Source organism: Arachis hypogaea, chromosome 1 (genome assembly GCF_003086295.3).
Source record: "Arachis hypogaea cultivar Tifrunner chromosome 1, arahy.Tifrunner.gnm2.J5K5, whole genome shotgun sequence".
Lineage (NCBI taxonomy): Eukaryota > Viridiplantae > Streptophyta > Magnoliopsida > Fabales > Fabaceae > Arachis > Arachis hypogaea.
The window spans coordinates 47,136,674-47,162,329 of NC_092036.1; the positions used below are offsets into that span (position 1 = coordinate 47,136,674).

The 25,656-nt window shown below is 35.4% G+C and overlaps 1 protein-coding gene across 2 annotated transcripts; it reads right to left on the reverse strand.

Annotated features, from left to right (window-relative positions):
• Window positions 1-15,670: 15,670 nt before the first annotated feature.
• Window positions 15,671-17,276, reverse strand: LOC112803473 (AT-hook motif nuclear-localized protein 24-like). 2 transcript variants are annotated; one of them, XM_025846971.2, is made up of 2 exons: window positions 17,111-17,276; window positions 15,671-16,979 (listed from the first exon to the last, which is right to left on the reverse strand). In XM_025846971.2, the coding sequence occupies exon 2, from the start codon at window positions 16,811-16,813 to the stop codon at window positions 15,959-15,961; it is 855 nt and encodes a 284-aa protein (XP_025702756.1). In that variant the 5' UTR covers window positions 16,814-16,979; window positions 17,111-17,276; the 3' UTR covers window positions 15,671-15,958. The 2 variants fall into 2 exon arrangements, with proteins under 2 accessions (XP_025702756.1, XP_025702753.1); XM_025846968.2 differs by having other exon boundaries at window positions 15,671-16,982.
• Window positions 17,277-25,656: the final 8,380 nt, after the last annotated feature.

The following is a 25,656-nucleotide window of genomic DNA, read 5'->3' on the forward strand; positions in this document are numbered from 1 at the left end:
TAACCAATAATAAATCATACTTCCCTGCAATTCCTTGAGAAGACGACCCGAGGTTTGAATACTTCGGTTTATAAATTTTATTGGGTTTGTTACTTGTGACAACCAAAACGTTTGTAAGAAAGGAATTCTTGTTGGTCTAGAAGCTATACTTGCAACGCGATTATATTTGTGAAAATTTTAGATTGCGCGAGTTTCGTTCTTCAAAATAGTGCCGTTGCCGGGGAATTGCAAACGTGTGCCTTATTATTGGTTATTGTAAATATTTTAAAAAAATTTCAGATTTTTATTTTAAAATTTTTATCTTATCTTATCTTATTTTTCAAAATTCAAATCTTTTTCAAAAAAAAAATCATATCTTTTCAAAATCTTATCTTATCTTTTTCAAAATCTTATCTTATCCTTTTTCAAAAATCATATCCTTTTCAAAATCTTATCTTTTTTTTTTCAAAAATCATATCTTTTTCAACATATTTTCTTTTTGTTAGTTTTTGTTTTTATTTTCTCTTACTACTATGAACTCTCCCCCCTTTGGCAATGAGTCTGGTTATAATTATGTTGCTGGAAGAGAAGATTATAATGACAACTTGCATCAAGGATGGGACAATCAAAGATGGGAGGAGCCACAAGGACTTGATCAACCCTCATGGAAACAACCACCTCCAATGGACTGTCAACAACCATTATGTGATGCATATCAAGGCAATGGCTATGGTGAGCAACCTTTTGATTATCAACAACCACCACCATATGCCTATGCTCCTCCTCAACATGACTTTGGACCACCATACTCACAAGCCCCCTACAACCATTCACCTCCATATGACCCTAACCTATATCCACTATACCAACCACCTTATGAACCGTATGAACCATATATAGAACCACCCCAATTCCACCCCAATTACTCCTAAAAACCACCACCTCAATATACACCATCTCCATATCCATCAATCCAAGAGCACTATGATCCTACTTATGATAGCCGAGCGCAACAAGAATCAAGGGATCGTCTCAAGAAAACAGTGGAAAAATTTCATGCAACCCTTCGCCAACTGGATCAAGTGATAAATCGATTACCTTCCCGACGTTCGGACATTCAAGGAACCCCCATAGCTTCATGTGGAGAATCTACTGAAAAACGTGGCATGAAGGAGAAGTTAGAAACTCCGGTGGACAGTGAGCAGCACGATTTTGTATTGGAACAATTGGAAGAAGCTACGCCTACCATTAAAGAGGAAGAAGTGGTTGAAGACTTAGAAGATGCAGAACCTCCATGGGAAACTCAAGTCATAGAGCCTCCTTCAAAGACATTTGAAAATGATGTTGAGGGGGTTTACAACCTCCAAAGCATATCATGGTTGAAAACTTTGAAGGGGACGATCAAGAGATGGATTTAATCATTCAAGAATTCTTATCTACATTTGAATCCTCTCTCATTGGACTTGACATGGAGATTAAAGAAGAAGAAGCACAACCTCCCATGCCCTTGGTGAGCAATGACGAAGAGATTGAATTGGAAGAAAGCTACCAAGAGGAAGAGGTTGATATTGAAGTTGCTTTCAAAGAGGTGGTAGTTGTCAAAGAAGAACACAAAGGAGTGGAGCTTGCATGTTCATTAGAAACCCCTCCCCCTAAGTTGCCATCATCCTTCACAACATTCAAGTGGGTAAAATTCATATCCCTTAGCTTTCTAATTCCACTTGAATATGGACTACTGGAGACGAATGGTCAACTTAGAGCTCTTTGTGGCATTAAGAGTAAGAGGAAGACGGTCAATGGTAGGAATTGTCCTGCAAGGTTCATTATGGTTGGAAGTTTTAAGTTTAAATGCAAAGGTTGGTATAGAGCTCAATTGAATGGGTCTTGGAAGTTGTTTGGAAGCTGTAGTGAGAATTTCAATTGCGTGCCACCCGGATGGAATCATGATGATCTACACAACGACGGGTGCAAAAGCAAGGTTTGGGACCCCGGAATTCATTCCAACAATCAACACTCGTGGGGCCTTGTCACTTGCTTTAACTTGCTTGATGGCTTTCTGCGCCTAGTTTGGGATTCCAGAGGCTATTGGAAGTACAAACATTGGTGGAAATTTCTGAATCAGTACAAGCATAAGCTACCATAACAGGGAGCTCACCAATGTCCAACTTAAGGACTTCAACTAAAAGTGCTAGGTAGGAGACAACCCACCATGGTATGATCGTTCCTTTTCCATTTTAGTCTATTTTTGAATTTTGATTGAACCTGGAATGATGCATAACATTCATATTAGCATCTGCATACTGCATTCTGTATTTTTGCATCAAAAAAAGGAGTGATCGACGCGCACGCGTCGTATGTGACTACGCAACTAAACAGTGAGTTGCGCGAGAGACGCGCAGGAGGGGTGTGTGGTGCACAAGCCACCCCCACGCGGATGCGCGCCTCACGCGTGCGCGTCCCCTGCGATATTTACCACCCACGCGTAAGTGTCAACGACGCATACGCGTGGATACCCAAATCAGCGTAAAGAGCACCTAGACAGAGGGTTGTGCTGCCCTTGCGAGGGACTTGTGCGAAAGGTGCAAATTCATTCACGTGTACGCGTCCCAAACGCGTGCATGTCATGTTCCCTTTATAGCCACCCACGCGTACGCATGGACGACGCTTACGCGTCGCATGGCTCGTTCAGTTTTTACACGTTTGCATCTTTCTTCTCCGCTTTCTACTTCTTTCTTCCTTCTCTCTTACTTTCTTCTTCTTCATCCCTTTAACCTCTCACCCCTCTTCACTTCCATTCTATTTCATTTAATTTATTTGTATACTTTCATTCATTGCATTATTTTCATTGGTGTTAGAAATTTATTTATGTCATTATTTTCTATATTTTGCTTGTGGATTATTAGGAATTGTTTGACAATTATATATTACTTTTTATAGGGTTGCCTACATGTTCAATTTAATACTTTCCACCACTTATTTCCCATGCATGCTATGTGTTTGTGAAAATGCCCGTATGACATTGTGCACTATTTTTAGATTTCTTTTATTCTACTACTCTAAATGCTTACTTTTCACAAAACCCTTTTTATATTTTATTAATTAAATATAATTGTCAGTACAAACATTATTGTTAGTTTCTTACGACTAATAATACATTTTGGCTTTTAATGCTTGATCTATGCTACTCATGCCTTTGCCAGCATGCCAATAAACATCTTGCATTTAATTGCCTCAATTTATCATGCTATATTTTCATTGATGTCCAAATTTCATGGAGTCGCGACCATGCGTTAATGACATTCTTCTATATTTTGCCATGATTATCACTCGTACTGCCCTCTTCTTTGCTCTATCCCTTTGACTTCATGTCCCTTTCTCCTCTCCCTTTTCAGGATGGACACCAGGAAGGGTAAAGAGAAAGCCTCTACAACGAGCACCAGCTGAGGAACCACAACCCCCGCCCACCTGCACATCTTTGCATGCACCGAGGACGGTGCAATCTTTAAGTGTGGGGAGGTCGATACCGATCTCCATGGGTTAGTTAGTCCCTTCTCAACACCAATTTTTAATTTTCTATGTTAGTTCATTGCTGCATTTGCATGTGTATTTGCATGTTTGATTGCATACTGTACCACCACTTGGTTGAAGTAACATTTTCTTTTTCAAGAAACCTTTTATAGCATTTCACTAATTTGAATTAAATTTTTTGTTAAACTTGTCTGAATAAATATTATATTGGAACATGGTTTAGAGCTCGAACACACAAAACCAATGAGATTTTGAGCCTATTTGATTGGTTGCATTTTATCAACCAATATATTTTATTTTTGCATGTGTTTTTCTCTCTAAAATTGTGATCTTTGTCTTGCTTGATTCTATATTTCCATTGTTTAATGTATGCATATACTTATGTGATTGAGGCCTTGTTTCACTTAGCTTACATACCCATATGGCCTTACCCTTTCATTATCCTTTGCAAACCAATGTTGAGCCTATTTTACCCCTTTGTTCTTTATTTTAGCACATCATTAACTCTAAGAGAAAAACAATAATGTCCTTAATTTGAATCCTTGATTAGCTTAGACTAGTGAAAGTGCTCATGAATTAAGTGTGGGAAAAGTGGGTTTAGAAACATTTGGTTTGAGAATTGAGTATGTTAGACTTTTCTGTGAAAATGTGAAAAATGTCGAGAACATATTTATGCATTCAATACCTTAATCGTATGCATTGAGAAAAACAAAAGAAAAAAAATAAAAAAGAAAAATAAAAATAAAAAAAGGGAGAGAAAAAGAGTAGAAAAAGAGCAAAAAAAAATAAAAAAGAGGACAAAATGCCCCAGAGTAAATGGTGAAATCAATGCATATGAGTTGTACTTAAAATTGGGATGCATGAATATGTGGTAAACATAGTTAATGGGCAGTTAGATCTTGTATTGTGATTATATGGATTGTCTTAAGTTAGGTGGGAAAAGTTTAGGTTAATTAAGGATTCAGATTTTAGTCCACTTGGCCAAATATAATCCTACCTTGACCCTAATCCCATTACAACCCTTAAAAGACCTCTTGATTTGTGTATTGGTGCATTAAATTTTTGTTGATTGTTAGATGAAGAGCAAGCCTTAAAAAGCAAGATTAGTAGAGAATTGAGAGAATTTACCCTATACACTTGAGAAACTAGAGTGATATACACTACCAGTAAGGGTTCAGGGCTTAATTCTATGTTTCCTGCTTTCATGAGCTATTTTCTTCTTGAAAGTTATTTGTAATTTATTTTGTGATTTGAATTAGTGAAATCCAGTTCATATTTATTTTTAAAAGATTTATTTATTTTTTCACCAAGTAGGTAGAATCATTTTTGCATATAAATTGCATTCACATTCATAGGTTGCATTGCATGAGTCTTGCTTTTCCCTACTCATTTGTTTTATCTCCTTAAGCTAAGCATGAGGACATGCTAATGTTTAAGTGTGGGGAGGTTGATAAACCACTATTTTATGGTTTATATTGTATTTAATTGAGTAGTTTTTATCAAATTCTTGCCCATTTAATCATATGATTTGCATGAATTTACAATTCCTTCCCAAAACTGTTCCATGATTGAAAACTTACTTCCTAGAGATCTTATTATTGTGTATTTTAATTCTCCTTTACACCATTCGATGCCGTGATCCGTGTGTTAAGTGTTTCAGGCTTCATAGGGCAGGAATGGCTTAGAGAATAGAGAGGAAGCTTGCAAAAAGGGAAGGAGCACAAGAAATAAAGGAGACAACCAGCGAACAGCAACGCACATGCATGGCTGACGCGTGGACGCGAATTGGACAAAATCACAGCGACGCGTACGCGTGGATTGGAGTTCACGCAAAACGATGCGAGCGTGCGCCTGACGCGGTGCGTGGAGAGGAAAATCGCTGAATGACGCATACGCGTGACCTGCGCAATCTGCAGAAATTACAAAATATGTTAGAGACAGTTTCGGGCTATGTTTTGACCCAGTTTTTGGCCCAGAAACACAGATTAAAGTCAAGGAACATGCATAGACTCAAGATATCAGATAATAATTCACTTTTCATAATTTAGATGTAGTTTTTGTAGAGAGAGGTTCTCTCCTCTCTCTTAGGATTTAGAATTAGGATTCCTCTTAAAGGAATTAGGATTTATTTCTTCTTCATCCCAGGTTCAATATTCTTTTTATTTATTTTCTTGATTTAACTTATGAACCTTTCCATGTTGGATGTGATTTCTTTCATTAATATTTGAGGTATTTCAGACATATGGCTTTTATTTAGCTTCTTATATTCTTGGCTTTAGTTGATTAATTGGTGACTCTTAAGTTATCAAACTCATCGTGATTACTAATTGTATCTTTGCTGATTGATTTAGATTCCTATAACTCTAGTCTTTCCTCAGGAGTTGACTAGGACTTTAGGCGTTAGATTGATTAGTCCACTTGACTTACCTTTATAGTTAGAGGTTGACTTAGTAGGAGCAAAAATATAATTCTCATCACCATTGATAAGGATAACTAGGATAGGACATCCGGTTTTCATACCTTGCCAAAAGTTTTATTAGTTATTAATTTATTAATTCCTGCAATTTATTTCTCTTGTTCAAACCTTTTTAAAACCCAAAAATATTGTTTTCCATAACCAATAATAAATCATACTTTCAATAATAAATACTTACCATTTTAAAAATATTGTTTTCTCTTGAGAAGACGACCTGAGGTTTGAATACTTCAGTTTATAAATTTTATTGGGTTTGTTTCTTGTGACAACCAAAATGTTTGTAAGAAAGGAATTCTTGTCGGTCTAGAAGCTATACTTGCAACGCGATTATATTTGTGAAAATTCTTGTCGGTCCGAATGGCCAGCCCCCAAAATGTGATCAAGAGATCAATAGAAGATCAAAAGATCTTAGTACAATAGTAAAAAGTTCTATTTATACTAAACTAGTTACTCGGGTTTACAAAAGTAAGTAAATAATGCAGAAATCCACTTCCGGAGACCACTTGGTATGTGCTTGGGCTGAGTATTGAAGCTTCCATGTGTAGAGGCCTTTCTTGGAGTTAAACGCCAGTTTGTAACTTGTTTCTGGCATTTGACTTTAGCTTGCAACTTGTTTCTGGCGTTTAACGCCAGAATAGGGCAGAAAGCTGGCGTTGAACGCCAGTTTATGTCATTTAAACGCGGGCAAAGTATGAACTATTATATATTGCTGGAAAGCTCTGGATGTCTACTTTCCAACGCAATTGAGAGCGCGCCATTTGGACTCCTATAGCTCCAAATTTTCTATTTTGAGTATAGGGAGGTCAGAATCCAACAGCATCTGCAGTCCTTTGTCAGCTTCTGAATCATATTTTTGCTCAGGTCCCTCAATTTCAGCCAGAAAATACCTGAAATCACAGAAAAATACACAAATTCATAGTAAAGTCTAGAAATGTGAATTTTGCTTAAAAACTAATAAAAATATACTAAAAAGTGAATAAAACATACTAAAAATTTTGTAAAAACAATGCCAAAAGGCGTATAAATTATCCGCTCATCAAGGTCGCAACGCACCTCGGTGAGTTGTGCAATGGTGACAGAGCGGAGGATCTTTAGTTTCTTTTGGAGTCTTTTGGATATTTTGTTTAGTACTCTCACATTTTGTATTTATACTTTGCCTTAGAGGCTGTCCTTGGGAGAGATATGTTATATTTTGTTTTAACTTTTAAAATTCTGTATGTCAGTATATAACTTGTCGGTCTAAATTTCGCGGACTGTGGCTAGTACTTTATGAGTTTATACTTATATATCTACGCATACTTTGTTATTTTGTACCTATATCTTGTGCCTCATTGCTTTTAGCTTCGTGTGAACATTTTGCACTTTTGTGACTCTGTTTTTGAGCTGAATTTTTCATCAGGCTTCTAGAATTACTATTTCTTCTTTATGTATATTATCGTATAAGCCTTAGAATTGTCGTGACCTTTAGTTATCCTTTTTTTTGCGGCATGAGGTAAGGCTTAGGGTAATTAGGATGTTACAGTTTTTAGCAACTCTTATCCCATTTTCTTTGGAGAAGTCTGAAATAATTTCTACCGTTCCAAACTGACATTTTTCATAATCATCATGCCCCTTATTCCTATCCCAATTCTTGTACATTGCCCAAATTTCACCTTTCTTGGGATAAATCATGTAGTGTTGTTGTAGCTTAGTTGAACCGTTCACATAATTGACCAAATGATTGAAATGTGACATATCTAGCATGGCCTTACTATTACAAGGTTTGAACATTCCACAAGCAATGAATCTTTCTCCTATCAATCTTTTCTCAAAGTTCACCCATCTTTGGGTAAATCTCAATCTGATGCTGATTCTGATCATTCGTCAAATCAATATTCCAACAACATTTGTAGGAAAAGATCTTAGTCCTCACATGATCATCACATGCATTTATGTCTAGGCAAAAGACTCCACAAGCAAGAGAAAAATCAGCATTACACAACCTTCTTTCATCATCATTAAATGGAACTGGTTTCAACCATGTAACACTAAGAAAATAACCACTTTTGACATTATATTAAGACCGCTTATATCCACATTCTATTAGAACAAGTAATTCAATAAGTGAATTGTGACTTTAATTTGAACAAACATATTTATAGTTATTATATGAAGTTAAAGGTAATACAACTCCATCGATCAATTGTATGAAGTTAAAGGCAACGAAAAAAACTAAAATTTGAATATATCTTCTCATTATAGTATTCCAATGACCCTGACATATAATATTTGTTAAATTTTGACATGAAAACTAAGAAATTCTAATGTTTATTATGAAGAGAGATTAATTTACCAGACCAGCTACTCCCTGTGCATCCACAAGAAGTGATACAGATAACCATACTTACAAGCATATCTGATGTGCTGCCGTCGGTAAGGGTCATGTGCAATAAATTGGAATTTGTATATTATAAGCTAAAAACATGAAAACTTCACCTCAAGACACTCCTTTAATTTCTCAAGTATTTAACATTCAAAGCAGAAGATGCATAAAGATGCAAAAGCTACAAAATTAAATTAGAAACCTCATATTTAACTCTTCTATATGGATTAGATAATTTCTATGTTAATTAAAGACACATTTCATCCTGAGGAAGTTAACTTGAAACAAGAAAATAAGTTCTTTTAACCAGACATAGGGATATGTTATTCCTTAAATGGCACCTACCAAAGCAATAAAACCATAACCTTTATCAATGGCTTGAATCAAACTTACAAGTGTAACCACTAAATTAATGTCAAATTGGTACTAACTAGATCTCAAGTATCCACCAAATGGAAGGATTCTAATATTTGGGATTGACAGTTTATTACTTTTACTGAGACTTTATATCATTAAAGTGGCCACAATGTACTTGAAAAAATGTTAGTACAAAGTTTCACAACTTATAATTCTCTATGTTTATATGCTCAGCATCCTAAACAAGTTTCACAAAATCAATTCATAACTGTAGCTATAATACGATTCCAATCTTCTTATTGACACAAGAATTAGTCTGCAAAATGTGCTATTTTATGAGAAAAACAATATGTCAAAACTAGTCTCAATCAAAGAAAAATTAGAAAAACTAAATGAAAGAAAAACAAACTATAAACAAAGCAGAGGAAGGAAGTGATAGAAGCAAAAAAAAGAGGCATGAGCAGAACCCAAAATGGATACACAGAATATGATAAACCTAAAATTGGCATAGAAAATTGAGCCCAAAAATAAATCCCTAATTAAAATTAGCTTAAAAATTTGAGGAGTTGAGATTAGAGATAATTACGAGAAGAACTAAGAGAGCACGTTGAGATTAGATGGAAAAGGCGCCAAAAGAAGCAGATGCGATGAGAGTGGCGGCAGAGGAAGCTCGTGCAACGATGGCGACAAAAGGAGCCGACGCGACGAGAGCAGCGGTGGAGAGAGCTTATGCAACGACGGCGAGGAAGGGAGCCGATGTGATAAGAGCGGCGGCGGAGAGAGCTCTACGACGATGGCGATGGAGGGAGCAGATGCGATGAGAGCGACGGCGACGGTGTCAATGGCGGAGGAAGCTCGTGCGACAGAGACAGGAATGTGTTTTTGCTACGAGTGTGTGAATGGAGCTCGAAAGATGGTGTTTTAAGTTAGGGTTACTCAAATTTGCGATGGATTTACTAATTGATTACAGACGGATTTTTTGTCGATCATAAATAACTCTAACATCAAATTATTAATTTGATCGATAGAATTACCGACATATCTTAAAATCTGTTGGTAATTTTTTGAAAAAATTTTCAATTTATTACAAATAAAAAATCCGTCAAAAATCCATTAATATTTTTTACCGCAAAATTCTGTCTTAAAAATCTATTAGTAATTTGTTATTTTTTAGTAATGGCCAATTTTTCCTTTGCTGGTATTTTTTTATTCCTCAATGATTTTAAAGTCTCCCACAAGTTCTAATTCTTTAAAGTATTGGACTTAATTTCACTAAACATTGCCAGTAAATTGGGTTTACTCTTTTGCACTTTTGATTTTCCCTTACCTTTCCTCTTCGTCGCCTTAGTGTCCATTGGACGAACCGAAAAATCTACGTGAACTTTATTAGTTTTTTCTTTTTTTTAGATTTGATGATGAAGAATATGCTCCAGAAGCATTTGTTTTAGAACTTCCGCTAATAGGAAGTTGAGATCTCCATTTATGTTCCATTCATAACTCTTGCGCCTTACAAAACTGTATTTCTTCTTTTCAGTGGCTTCGAATAGTTGATGGGCTAACTCCATTACATTATTATTATTTGAACCACTCTCTATTCTTTGTGATGCTTGATCATGACAACCACCAAATCTTTTGCCCCAGCATTAATCGTATGCCATCGTGGCTTTATTTCAGTTGCTCCTCTCTTGATCAAGTCAGGGTTACTTTTAGCACAATACTCATAAATTCTGTTCCAAAAAGCATCACTTTTTTTTGTCAATACTAATAATATTATCCATTGAAATATTTAACCATGTACTTATGAGTAGTTTATCCTCTTTTCATTGTCAATGGCTATTGTCTTGGCATCCATGTTTAACACCGTTGTGGTTGAAATCAATAGCCTCTAAACCTTCATTGTCAGACAATTCTAAATGTTGTGTACTCTATGTTAATTCAACTAGAGTTTGAATTGATGGATCAGATGAACCCAGAACATTTTGAGATTGAAATGGATTAGATTTTGTACTCATATTTTTTACTATTGAATTAAATGGGGTAGAAAATGGAAGTAATCCTAAGTTTTATTATTTGAGAAAAATAAAACTTGCAAATTAAATGGAAAGGTAGACTTGGGTAGGGGCGTGACAGCAGCGACAGACGAGGATGCGACGATGAAAGACGCACCGGAGTAAGGAGACGCAACGACGCAGAGCAGGGGAGCCACAGACGCGACGGTGTAGTGTTGGAGACACATCAGAACTGGCGAGACGAATCAAAGGAGTCAACGATCATGACTTCAGGACTCTGGAGTTCGGGAGAAACTGGCCGGTGAAGAAGAGTTGCTGAGTGACATTGAGAAAGAACGAGGAAGAAGAATTTAGGATTAGAGCCACCGTTAACGTGATTTGGAAAATTTAAAAAATCAGTTTCTAATCTTTTAATAATTTATACATTTATCTCTTTTAAAAATTTAATTACAATATAATCTAATTTTAGTTAAGATAATAACTCAAATTAAAAGCAAATATTCAATTAAAATGTGACACATCATAGAGAATAATTTACATGTTATTTTAGGGAGAATTTAGAGTAAAATTCACCAATATTTTAATCAATAATTAACACAAGAAAAAACATCTAAAACTCTTAAAATAAGAATATTCAAAACTCAATTATTAGACAAAACATTTAAAATTCAAATTCAACAAAGTCCATTTTTAATGGATTTCATATAATAGATTTATTTTAACAATTTTGTTATAGTATTAACAGAAATTAACTGTTTTAGTGTTGGCATAAATTAACTGTTGTAGTATTTGTTCCTAACATTACTCATTTGTCTTAAGATATTGTTAGAGTAAGATAACTCTTTAACTGTTTTATGTTTTAAAAGATTCAAACTTTATTTCTTAATCATTGTAAAAAAGAAGAAAAAAAATCTCCGTTTTCATCAATTTAAGATGATTATGTTGAATAACGGATTCTTTCATCCATCAAGTTATAGTTATTATACTTCCTATAAAAGTATTGGATAGATTCCTATGAACGGTATTTGACATTCAAACTTACTATTTATACGTGACAAATGATACCAGTACATTATATTGTTGTTTCACTTCTTATTATCATTAATTAAGATATGATTTCCGTACATTTTTTCCTATTTTCTTTAATTACCCTTAAATTCAACAGGTGTTATTTCAATTATTATATACTTTAATAAGTTGGTTTCTTTATAGTATTTTTATCCAACTACATGTATATCTTTGCAATGAACATGTGATTAAAATTGAACTACTCTTTAATTTGTTCCATAATAAATAATAATAATAAAAAGAAACAAATTAAAGAGCGGAGAACATGGATAAAGAGATGCATGTGGTTGGATACTACCTGAATGTAGAGACTATAGCCGCAAAAACGACAAATGTTTTAAGCTTTCCAACGAAGGAATAAGGTTCTTAATTACCAACCTACTAAACTATAACACAAATAAAATTAAATTAAAAAAAATAATTTAATTTGGAGATTCTTGCTTTGAGGGAACAGTACAGTTGTCCATCCCCTGATGGAACCCTATGATTTAAAAATCGGTTGACCAAAGGAAGAGAGCATCTAGCCGAGAAAACCGTACAAGCATGCATTATTTTTAATAATAAAGATGCAAAAAGAAAGGTTTCAGCAACACACACGGTTAGTTTATAAGTTTATTGGATAAGCTGTCGTTGGAATTTATTTAGACTAATCTAATTTAGGTTAAAAAATTTAAGGAGTTTTGGTGCATGGAATCAGAACCAGATGGTTTATTTGCTCAAATAAAATTCAGTGTGGGTTTAATATGCAGAAGAGGACGACAGCCACAAATGCACAGAAAATTTTCTTGTCCTTGTTACTTTTTGCAAGTTAACTAAATAAATTGACACACTTGCTTCAAATATGAGAATAATGGAATCGAATGATTGATATAATTTCGCATTCAATTCTATAATAAAAAAGTGAAGCACACATTGATATATATATACATTGTGAAACGCACATTTTAATCTTAGCATTTATCAAGATAGAAACTGTATACAACTAACTTTTAATTAGTTAATATTAATTAATTTTTTATTAAAAAATTAAAGTTATAATTTATAATTTAAGACTTAAAATTAAAAATTTATGATTTAGAAATCTATAATTTAAGATGAAAAAATATAGAAAAATAACTTTTAATTTCAAATTCAAAAAATTTTCATTTTTTTTGAAAAATTTAGGATTTGATATTTATAATGTAGGGTTTAAGTTTAAAAATTTATGATTTAAGATTTAAATTTAAGATAATAAATTTTATATATTGGCGGAAAAAAATTGACTTCCCAACATTATTCATTTAAAATAAATAAAATAATTAAAAAAACTAATTGATGCTAGTTCCCCAAAAAATTGATTCTCTATCATTATTTTTATAAAAATTTTAGTTTTACATATAAACTAATGCACGTATACAAAAGCTTTTAATTCTTCCTATAATGTCAAAAATTAAAAATAAAATTAAGAGTAATTATCTAATTTATTCTTTAAAGTTTTTAAAACATGAATAGTTTGGTCCCAAGAAAATTTAATATGCAACATTATTTCTAATATTTATTTCTGTTAGAAAATTTAATATGCAACATTAATATGCAACAAGACATGTTAATTCACACGCCTGATTATTAACTCTACGTGTGGCAAGATGGACAAATTAATCTCTAATTCAAAAATGAGATGGATAAATCAATTCTTGTAACTGCTATAAACACGAGATAAATAGATCAATTCCTATAGTTGTTTCAAAAGCAATTCGTATATTTCTCTCTTTTGTAACTCTTTGAAAATATTTTCTTGAAGAGGCATTTGACACAATATTTTTCTGAAGAGTCTGTTAGTAGTTGTGATTAGTGAAGTGACCCATAGTTTCAAGATGGAGGAGCCACAAAAGCCTCCACCTTAATCAAATTCTTTACAAACTTAATAGTCTCTTTAGCGCTTTCTCATTTTTCTAATCTTGTGGTACAAAATTATTTTCAGAATTTCAATATTCTTCAAGTTATTCTCCAGAATCTTTTGGCACATCTGCTCCTTTGTCTCTGACTTCTTCTTAAAGACTACAGTAGTAGACAGTGGTGTGAGTATTATCATGGAGGCATTATTAAAAGGAGTCGAAGAAAATGAAGAAGCCGATGAAGAGAGAAGTTATGTTTTGTTTCACAAAACTTGATAAGACCCTTGGCACAGAGGAAGCAAATGTTTGGAAAAGTGTGGGGTTGAAATGAAATCTTAGAAAGAAAATTGGGAAATGCATAGTGTGATGATATGGAAGTGAAGAATTCTAATTGGGACTTAGAATAAATGGAGAAATTGGAGAATGAAGTAGAAGAAGCCATGTTAGTTTTGTTGCTAAAGTTAGACGTCACTCTTTGTCGGCAAAGATATTCCTCTAATCGCCATTCTCCATCATATCAAATTGAAACAGCGTCACAAAGTTGAGTGGAGTTGGCTTCGCTTCAATAGAGTTATAGATCGAGGAGGGGAATATATATATGACATCGTTTTTTAAATAACAATAAGAATTTATCTCTCTATCTTATTTTTGAAATTGCTACGTGGACTGATATGTGAATTTCATTTTTGAGTCTGCTATCAATTTGATATGTCTATATATCTCGCTACATGTAAATACTTAACGGTTTAAATGTATGAGTTAACATGTCATGTCAATAATTAATGTTAGTGTAATAAAAATTTTTTGGCTAAAATTGTATTTTCTGATAAGAATAAATGTTAAAGATTATATTTTGATTAAAATTTTTTAAAAATTAAATATTCTCTTTTAAAAATTTAAGGACTAATCTGAATAATTATTTTAAAATTAAAACACAAAGGGATAAAAATGTGGAGTTTAGGGTAGATTATATAATGGTAAGGAAAGTTGTGCGTGGTTATTAATGAAAGTGAGGGGTGAGTGCCTCGAAAACGAGCTTTGATCAGACAGTGCATGTGTGAAGCAGTTGTAAACATGTTTTATAATTTATTTAGCTTCTATATATAATATATACTACTCTAATTAATATGAGAAAGACAAAGATTACTACTTATCACTAGTGCTGTTTTCTGAGTCCCTCATGATCTGTAATTAAATATAAAAGAAGTGCTGGACAACAACTTTTATGATTTATAGTCATCAAATAATTATTAATAATATTTTTAATAATGTGAAATTTTATTTAATAATATAAAATTAATCATTGTTTTTTGTAATTACATACTCACCAAAATTCAATAAATTTTTTACTAGCAATAAACACACTACCGTCACCACTCATAGAAATCCTCAGGTATGTTTACTTAACTAGTTAAGACAGCAAAATCCGGATTGCATTTTCGCATTAATTACCTCCATCAGAAACTGCAATACCCCATTTTTTTTTAATTTCTTGCTAATAACTTATGGCTGAAGCGCTTATTATGGTTACGAGGCTCTATATCAGATGAATAACACAAAGCATGACGAGAAATTGGAGAGATAGGTGTTCTCCCATTGACGATTGTGTATGTGTTATGTGTATATTCTTATATAAGTTGTTCATCCTTATTGGCTTCTGCTTTGTGTTCATCTACTAATAAACCTGCTCCATCTCAATTACGTGGAAGCAAAATGTTAACTGCAAACTCTTTGTTAGTTTTAACTTAAACAGGATCACCATTTACCATTATGAGAATTGATAGATAAATGTGTTTAACATCCCGCTTTACAACGTCTGTAATCCATATTAGTAACTATAATTCTGATATAATGGCAAACATTTGATTCATCATCACACTCAACAACAATTTAATTACATATATAGTGTCAAATATTCAATTATGCTAGTTGTAAACAAAAAATAAGCTATTAAATTAATTACTTGTATAATGTTGGTTGAAATATAAAATATAAATTAAAAATAAAATAAGTAATACAGGTATTTATTAATAAATAGATAATAACTAATTTAATAGCTAATTCTTAGCGTGAATTTAATATTTTTGACATACACACTTATCCACATGAATTAAATCTCTAAATAAGCACATGATACGTAATATCAATATTATCATCAAACAACTACTAATGACTTTCTGCTAAACTCGATCGAACAGCAATTGATGGGTAAATTCCATGCATGAGTAGTAACCAGTGCTAATTAATAAACTTACACGGACACTCATCAACAAGAGTAGCAGCACCACTACCACCATGATCAAGATCAGAATGGAGGGCGCCCAGAAGCCCAAAAATCTTGATCAGAAGGCATCTGATGATGAATGGAAGAACCCACAATATTAGGAGCGTTGACCAAACCAGCATGATGGAAAAGTTGATGAGTTGCAGTTACATCCCTCAAAAGCTGTGTTTGTGAAGAATAATGTTGCTGCTGATGCTGAACACTACTACTAGCCCCAGGGGAATCCATGGAAGAAGAAACCCCTTCTTGCAGTGCCAACATGGCAGCATCACCATTGTTGTCATCTTCCTCCAACGGAAGCTTCTCATAAGCAGCGTTACCAAAAGAAGCAGCCATGATCACTACAATCCCCGAAGCCACCAGCGTCCCAACAACACTCCCTCCCACCACCTGCCCTTGCCCCCCGGCCAAGTATATCGTCAACCGTGACGCTTCCGGTGGAGCCGGCGCCGGCAGGAACGACCCCGCCAGTGACAAGATCTCGAACCTCCCTTGGAGCGTCACGACCGCGTTGCTTGAAGCCGGTTGGCGGAGAGTGACGTTGGCTACCGTGCCGGTGCCACTCATGATGCACACGCCCCTTTGGCGCCTCCGCGTGAAGGCGGAGATGCTCTCGACGATGTCGCAGCCGTCTGCGACTTCCATGACGTGCGTGCGGAGCGCGTTGGCGCTGTCGCGCGTGATGATGATGGGTGGTTTTGGCTTGTTCTTGGATCCCGCGGGTCTACCGCGTGGCCTTCTTGTTATTTCAGATTCTTCGCCTGTTTCTGTGTCTGTCTCCTTCTTGGAAAAGTGATGAAGTTGGAGATCTCTTGGTGTGTTGAAAGGTGGGGGAAGAGAACGCCCTTGTGAAGATGATGTTGTAATTGGATCCATCTATTTCACTCACTAGATTCTATATCTGTGTGATATGGTTAATTACAAGTTGAGGAGCATTATGATTACTACTCTTCCTCTTGGTAGTTCCTTTGCATCTGATCTTGTGAAGTTTGATGAAATTCTCCAAAGTGGTAGCTAGAAATTAAGTGCTTCCCAGTTAAAACTGCTGATGAGATCATATGAAAGTAAAAAAGAAGACATGATGAGACGATTCACTGTGATACATACTTAGTATGAGAAAATTAGAATATTAATTATAAAGAGAAATTAGAAGCTGAAGATAGGTTTCATTACCAACTTGTAGAGATGGATTGAGAAGGGAAATCTATGAGCTATTGGAGGAAACAGTTTCGGAATTGGTTTAGGGTTAGATTGAGAAGGAAACCGATGGCAAGTAGATTTCGTTGCAGAAAGACTACATAGTACATACCCTCATGGGCGGCGGATGGGATGGGTCCCCACCACACTACTCTTTCTCCTTTAAAAACTTTTCCGCAGCTATTCCTATTCAACAAAACTAATTTTTTCAATGAAAGTTAACGGATTAATATTAATTAACGTTTTTTTGTTGTTATAAAATGATTTTTTAAATTATATTTTTTAAAAAAATTTAAAATTGAAGATTATGATTTAAGATCTTGAATTATAAATAATACTATCTCTTCAAATATTTTTATAACCAAATCTAATTAAATTGATATAAAGTTCAAAAAAAAGTGTGCATATGTTACTATTTTTTTTTGTACCACACAATTTTTTGTTAAAAAATATAAGAATTTATTGATATAGCACACAATTTTTAAGCATAACAAAATTTTGACCATAACACATTTGTCAATATAGTATACAAATTTTTGTACATACATAACACAAATTTTTGCTCATAATATATAAATTTTTTTTGTGAATATATTTTGTTAATTGAGTCAATCAATGTTCTAGGTTTGCAGTCCTCCAAAAATTGTTATGCTATACATCAACATTTTTATACTATCTACCAAAATTTGTGTACATATTATACACCAAAATTTATGTGTTATGCATATTTCATTAGTATAACACACAAATTTTATACATAGTATACAAATTTTGTCACATATTATCACAAATTTTTGTTGCGAATTTATTTTGCTAGTTGGGTGAGTCAATGTTCTTAGTATGTAATCTTCTAAAATTTATGTGTTTCACATCAAAATTTTTGTACTGTTCACTAAAATTTTTGCGTTCTACACCAAAATTTATGTGTGATGCATATTTTATTGGTATATTATATAAATTTTTACATATAGCATACAAATTTAGAAAAAGAAGAAGAAGACGAGGATTCGTTGGTTAGAAAAAGAAAAAAATGAAAATGATGAGGTCGATGATGATGACAATAAAACAACATCAAGAAGTAAAAGAAAACAGTGGTGGCGGTAGCGATGACCACGATGGCAATGACAATAGTGATGATAACAATGACATTGAAAAAAATACACAAAAGAAAAAGAAGATGACGACGACAATAACGAAAAAAGAGAAAGTGGAAAAGGAAGAAGAAGAAGAAGAGTGTGCCCCTTCTGTTCGAAAGAAAGAGCACATGAGGACTTGGTTAAAAATTTGGTTCAAAACATACTGGGACGCCTATCTAGTATTCCTTTTTATAATTTATGATTTAAAATTTAGGATAAAACATATATTTTGTCTATGATATATTTTCAAAATTTTTTAAAATTATCCATAACATATAATTTGATTTAATTTTATTCTTGGTGTTTAAAATGTGTTTTAATTCTACCTTTACCATTACAACTTTTGCAATCAACAGATAGTTACATTCTTTCTCTTTTAATTTTAATTCTATAAACATAATCCTAACTTTATTTTCTAAATTCCTAACCTAACTTTAAATCCTTAAATCCCCTAAATCTTAAATCCTTCTTACCCTTCACCTCACCACTATCACCTATATTGTCGCACCCCTCATTTCATCATTGCCACAAAAACCTTCTTTGCCTTACCACTGTCATTACAATACCATCCCTTACTCACTACTGCACATCCACCTGCATTACAAAGAGCACCTCACTCACCACTACTCTTTGATACTAAGTCATCAGCATTGCCCACCCCATCCATCATCATCATTATCAACAACAACAACAATAACTTTTTCCATCCAAATCTCTACCACTTATCACCCTTCACCCATAGCGACAAACAACTAATTTGTTTATTAAAAAAATAATTAAGACTAACAAGGAGTGATAAAAAGAAGAAGAAGGAGAGAGATAAGGAAAGAGAAATAGATAGAGAGAATCAAACGTTACAATGAAAGCAAAGCAAAAAGGGGTATAGAGAGAGAGGAGGAGGAAGAGCCAAAGAGAAATGAGAGCACATAACAGGAGGGGCGAGGGTGATGCGAAGCATAGACAATGAATATAGAGGTAAATGCAAAGGGAAAAGGATAGAGAGCAAAAAATAAATATAGAGGAGAACTTGGAGGGTGACATAGAGGAGAACACAAAAGGGAAGATGAGACAGATAAGGAGTGAGAAGTGAGGAGAGTAAAGAGAAGAGAGAATGATAAAGGGGCAGAGTGGTGTGGCGAGAGAAAAGACTGAAGTAGAAGCAGGTTGTAGGGGCATTAAAAACGAAGTGGGGGCGTGGCACTACAAGAGGTGGTATAGTTTAGAGGGTGAATGCTGGGTTGAAGTTCAGATCAGGTTAAGAATATGAGTGTTAGAATTAAAGATGATAGTGATATAATAAATGGTAAAATTGGATAAACGATTGACTATAAAAAATTTAACTTTAACAGTAAAAAAGTGAAGGTTCTTGATGGCCAAGAAAAGGAGGTTGAATCTATGGACTTTTTTTAAACTTGATTAATTAATCCTCAAATAAAAAATAAAACCTTGTTTCTGTTCAGACTGCAAGATTGATTATGCAAGAGATAATTTAATTTTGTCCCATAACACGTAAAAACAGAATCAGAGCAGGGAAGAAGAAGATAACTCAGCCATATAGCTTGGTTCAGCTACCTTGTGCAATACAGCTTACATTCAGTCTTTACCATAATAGTGGTGGAATTTTCACTATCTTTTCAAGTATTATAATACCATTTCTCAAGAATTCAACCTAATCCTATTAGAGACAAACCAAGCTTCTACCTAAGCTTGACTTGTCTAGGATTACTCTCTAGACTCTCAACACAATAAGTGCTCGCCCAACCTAGCAAGAGAAACCTCTCAGTACATGATTGGTAGACAAAATTGTGATTTCTAATAATGGCATTCATGTTCGTTCTCTCCCTGGTAATGGCGCCAAAAACTTGGTGCATGATACCATGGTCCAAACATAACTTCACAACTTCGCACAACTAACCAGCAAGTGCACTGGGTCGTCCAAGTAATAAACCTTGCGTGAGTAAGGGTCGATCCCACGGAGATTGTTGGTATGAAGCAAGCTATGGTCATTTTGTAAATCTCAGTTAGGCGGATAATAAATGATTATGGAGTTTTTGAATAATAATAATAAATAAACAGAAAATAAAGATAGAAATACTTATGTAAATCATTAGTAGGAATTTCAGATAGGCCTGTGAAGATGCTGTGCTCCTTTTGAATCTCTGCTTTCCTACTGCCTTCATCCAATCCTTCTTACTCCTTTCCATGGCAAGCTATATGTAGGGCATCACCGTTGTCAATGGCTACATCCCATCCTCTCAGTAAAAATGGTCCAAATGCTCTGTCACAGCATGGCTAATCATCTGTCGGTTCTCGATCATGTTGAAATAGAATTCATTGATTCTTTTGCGTTTGTCATCACGCCCAACAATCGCGAGTTTGAAGCTCGTCACAGTCATTCAATCCCTGAATCCTACTCGGAATACCACAGACAAGGTTTAGACTTTCTGGATTCTTATGAATGCCGCCATCAATTCTAGCTTATACCTAGAAGATTCTGATTAAAGAATCCAAGAGATATGCGTTCGGTCTAAGGTAGAACGGAGGTGGTTGTCAGTCACACATTCATAGGTGAGAATGATGATGAGTGTCACGGATCATCACATTCGTCATGGTGAAGTGCAACAAATATCTTAGAACAGGAATAAACTGAATTGAATAGAAAATAGTAGTAATTGCATTAAAACTCGAGGTACAGCAGAGCTCCACACCCTTAATCTATGGTGTGTAGAAACTCCACCGTTGAAAATACATAAGTGATGAAGGTCCAGGCATGGCCGAATGGCCAGCCCCCAAAACGTGATCACAGGATCCAAAATACAATCCAGGATTTCTAATACAATAACAAAATATCTTATTTATACTAGACTAGCTACTAGGGTTTACAGGAGTAAGTAATTGATGCAGAAATCCACTTCTGGGGCCCACTTGGTGTGTGCTTGGACTGAGCTTGAGCTTTACACGTGCAGAGGCTTCTTTTGGAGTTGAACACCAAGTTTTAACGTGTTCTTGGCGTTCAACTCTGGCTCGTGACGTGTTTCTGGCGTTTGACTCCAGAATGCAGTATGGAACTGGCGTTGAGTGCCAGTTTACGTCATCTAATCTCGAATAAAGTATAGACTATTATATATTTCTGGAAAGCTTTGGATGTCTACTTTCCAATGCCGTTGAGAGCGCGCCATTTAGAGTTCTGTAGCTCTAGAAAATATATTTCGAGTGCAGGGAGGTCAGATTCCAACAGCATCAGCAGTCCTTTGTCAGCCTTTTATCAGAGTTTTGCTCAGGTTCCTCAATTTCAGCCAGAAAATACCTGAAATCACAGAAAAACACACAAACTCATAGTAAAGTCCAGAAATGTGAATTTAGCATAAAAACTAATGAAAACATCCCTAAAAGTAGCTAGATCCTACTAAAAACTAACTAAAAACAATGCCAAAAAGCGTATAAATTATCCGCTCATCACAACACCAAACTTAAATTGTTGCTTGTCCCCAAGCAACTGAAAATCAAATAGGATAAAAAGAAGTGAATATAATATAAATCCCAAATTATCAATGAATATTAGTTCTAATTAGATGAGCGGGACCTGTAGCTTTTTGCTTCTGAACAGTTTTGGCATCTCACTTTTTCCTTTGATGTTTAGAATGATTGGCATCTCTAGGAACTTAGAATTTCAGATAATGTTATTGATTCTCCTAGTTAAGTATGTTGATTCTTGAACACAGCTACTTTTATGAGTCTTGGCCGTGGCCCTAAGCACTTTATTTTCCAATATTACCACCGGATGCATAAATGCCACAGACACATGACTGGGTGAACCTTTTCAGATTGTGACTCAACTTTGCTAAAGTCCCCAGTTAGAGGTGTCCAGAGCTCTTAAGCACACTCCTTTTGCTTTGGATCACGACTTTAACCACTCAGTCTCAAGCTTTTCACTTGAACCTGCATGCCACAAGCACATGGTTAGGGACAGCTTGATTTAGCCGCTTAGGCCTGAATTTTATTTCCTTGGGCCCTCCTATCCATTAATGCTCAAAGTGTTGGATCCTTTTTACCCTTGTCTTTTGGTTTTAAGGGCTATTGGCTTTTTCTACTTGCTTTTTCTTTTTCTTTCTTCTTTTTTTATTTTTATTTTTTTCGCCAAATTTTTTTTCTCAAGCTTTTGCTTTTTCTTGCTTCAAGAATCAATTTCATGATTTTTCAGATTATCAATAGCATTTTCTCTTTGTTCATCATTCTTTCAAGAGCCAACAATTTTAACATTCATAAACAACAAGATCAAAAATATGCACTGTTCAAGCATTCATTCAGAAAACAAAAAGTATTGTCACCACATCAATATAATTAAACTAAATTCAAGGATAAATTTGAAACTTATGTACTTCTTGTTCTTTTGTATTAAAATAGTTTTCATTTAAGAGAGGTGAAGGATTCATGGAATTATTTATAGCCTTAAGACATAGTTACTACATACTAATGATCATGAAGTAGAGACACAAAACATAAACAAACATATAGCATGAAAACCAAAAAGAAAAACAATAGAGAAACAAGGAATGAGTCCACCTTAGTGATGGTGGCGCTTTCTTCTTGAAGAACCAATGATGTCCTTGAGCTTTTCTATGTCTCTTCCTTGCCTTTGTTGCTCCTCCCTCATTGCTCTTTGATCTTCTCTAATTTCATGGAGAATGATGGAGTGCTCTTGATGTTCTATCCTTAATTGATCCATATTGTAACTCAAATCTTTTAGAGAAGTGTTGAGTTGTTCCCTATAGTTGTTAGGAGGAAAGTGCATCCCTTAAGGCATCTCCGGGATTTCTTGGTGATGAGCTTCCTCATGCGTCTCTTGGGATCCATGAGTGGGCTCTCTTGTTTGATCCATCCTCTTCTTAGTGATGGGCTTATCCTCCTCAATGGGGATGTCTCCTTCTATGATAACTCTAGCTGAGTAACATAGATGGCAAATAAGATGAGGAAAAGCTAGCCTTGCCATGGTGGAGGACTTTTCGGCTATTTTGTAGAATTCAAGGGAGATGACTTCATGAACTTCTATTTCCTCTCCATTCATGATGCTATGAATCATGATGGCCCGATCCACAGTAACTTTGGATCGGTTGTTAGTGGGGATGATGGAGTATTGGATGAACTCCAACCATCCTCTAGCCACAGGCTTGAGGTCTAGTCTTCTTAATTGAACCGGCTTGCCTTTGGAGTCTCTTTTCTATTGAGTTCCTTCCACACATATGTCCATAAGGACTTGGTTCAACATTTGATCAAAGTTGACCCTTCTAGTGTAGGGGCGTGTATCTCCTTGCATCATGAGCAAGTTGAATGCCAACCTTACATTTTCCGGACTAAAATCTAAGTATTTCCCCCGAACCATTGTAAGATAATTCTTTGGATTCGGGTTCACATTTTGATCATGGTTCCTAGTGATCCATGCATTGGCATAGAACTCTTGAACCATTAAGATTCTGACTTGTTGAATGGGGTTGGTCAAAACTTCCCAACCTCTTCTTTGGATCTCATGTCGGATCTCCGGATACTCATTTTTCTTGAGTTTGAAAGGGACCTCGGGGATCACCTTCTTCTTGGCCACAACATCATAGAAGTGGTCTTAATGGGCTTTGGAGATGAATCTCTCCATCTCCCATGACTCGGAGGCAGAAGCTTTTGTCTTCCCTTTCCCTTTTCTAGAGGTTTCTTTGGCCTTAGGTGCCATCAATGGTTATGGAAAAACAAAAAGCGATGCTTTTACCACACCAAACTTAGAATATTGCTCACCCTCGAGCAAGAGAAGAAAGAAGAAGAAGAAGAAGAAGAAGAAGAAGAAGAAGAAGAAGAAAATATGGAGGAAAGGGAGAAGTGTGTGGTTTCGGCCAAGGTGAAGAAGAGAGGGTTGTGGTGTGTGAAAATGAAGAAGGATAGAGGGCTTTATATAGTGAAGGGAGAGGGAGTAGGTTCGGCTTTTTAGGGTGGGTTTGGGTGGGAAAGAGATTTTGAATTTTGAAGGTAGGTGGGGTTTATGGGGAAGAGTGGATGAATGTGAGTGGTGAAGAGGTGATAGGGAAGAGAGATTGAGGTGATTGGTGAAGGGTTTTGGGGAAGAGTGTTATTAGATTGTTTGAAGAGAAGAGAAGGTGAGTTGAGGTAGGTGGGGATCCTGTGGGGTCCACAGATCCTGAGGTGTCAAGGATTTACATCCCTGCACCAATGAGGCGTGTAAATGCCCTCTGCATGTAATTCTGGCGTTCAACGCCAGATTGATGCTTGTTTCTGGCGTTAAACGCCAGCTTCATGCTTGTTTTGGGCGTTCAACGCCCATTTGCAGCATGTTTCTGGCGTTGAACGCCAGTTCCATGCTTGTTTCTGGCGTTCAGTGCCAGCTTTCCTCAGGGTGTATTCCTAGCGTTTAAATGCCAGGATGCTGCTTGTTTCTGGCTAATGGCATTCATGTTTGTTCTCTCCCTGGTAATGGCGCCAAAAACTTGGTGCATGATTCCATGGTTCAAACATGACTTCACAACTTCGCACAACTAACCAGCAAGTGCACTGGGTCGTCCAAGTAATAAAACTTACGTGAGTAAGGGTTGATCCCACGGAGATTGTTGGTATGAAGCAAGCTATGGTCATCTTGTAAATCTCAGTTAGGCGGATAATAAATGATTATGGGTTTTTGAATAATAATAATAAATAAACAGAAAATAAAGATAGAAATACTTATGTAAATCATTAGTGGGAATTTCAGATAGGCGTGTGAAGATGCTGTGCTCCTTTTGAATCTCTGCTTTCCTACTGCCTTCATCCAATCCTTCTTACTCCTTTCCATGACAAGCTGTATGTAGGGCATCACCGTTGTCAATGGCTACATCCCATCCTCTCAGTAAAAATGGTCCAAATGCTCTGTCACAGCACGGCTAATCATCTGTCGGTTCTCGATCATGTTGGAATAGAATCCATTGATTCTTTTGCGTTTGTCATCACGCCCAATAATCGCGAGTTTGAAGCTCGTCACAGTCATTCAATCCCTGAATCCTACTCGGAATACCACAGACAAGGTTTAGACTTTCCGGATTCTCATGAATGCCGCCATCAATTCTAGCTTATACCACGAAGATTCTGATTAAGGAATCCAAGAGATATGCGCTCGGTCTAAGGTAGAACGGAGGTGGTTGTCAGTCACGCGTTCATAGGTGAGAATGATGATGAGTGTCATGGATCATCACATTCGTCATGGTGAAGTGCAACAAATATATTAGAATAGGAATAAACTGAATTGAATAGAAAATAGTAGTAATTGCATTAAAACTCGAGGTATAGCAGAGCTCCACACCCTTAATCTATGGTGTGTAGAAACTCCACCGTTGAAAATACATAAGTGATGAAGGT

What these genes read in the sequence shown, in the direction of transcription:
- LOC112803473 (XM_025846971.2), bottom strand. Translation starts at nt 16,813, where the DNA reads ATGGATCCAATTACAACATCATCTTCACAAGGGCGTTCTCTTCCCCCA.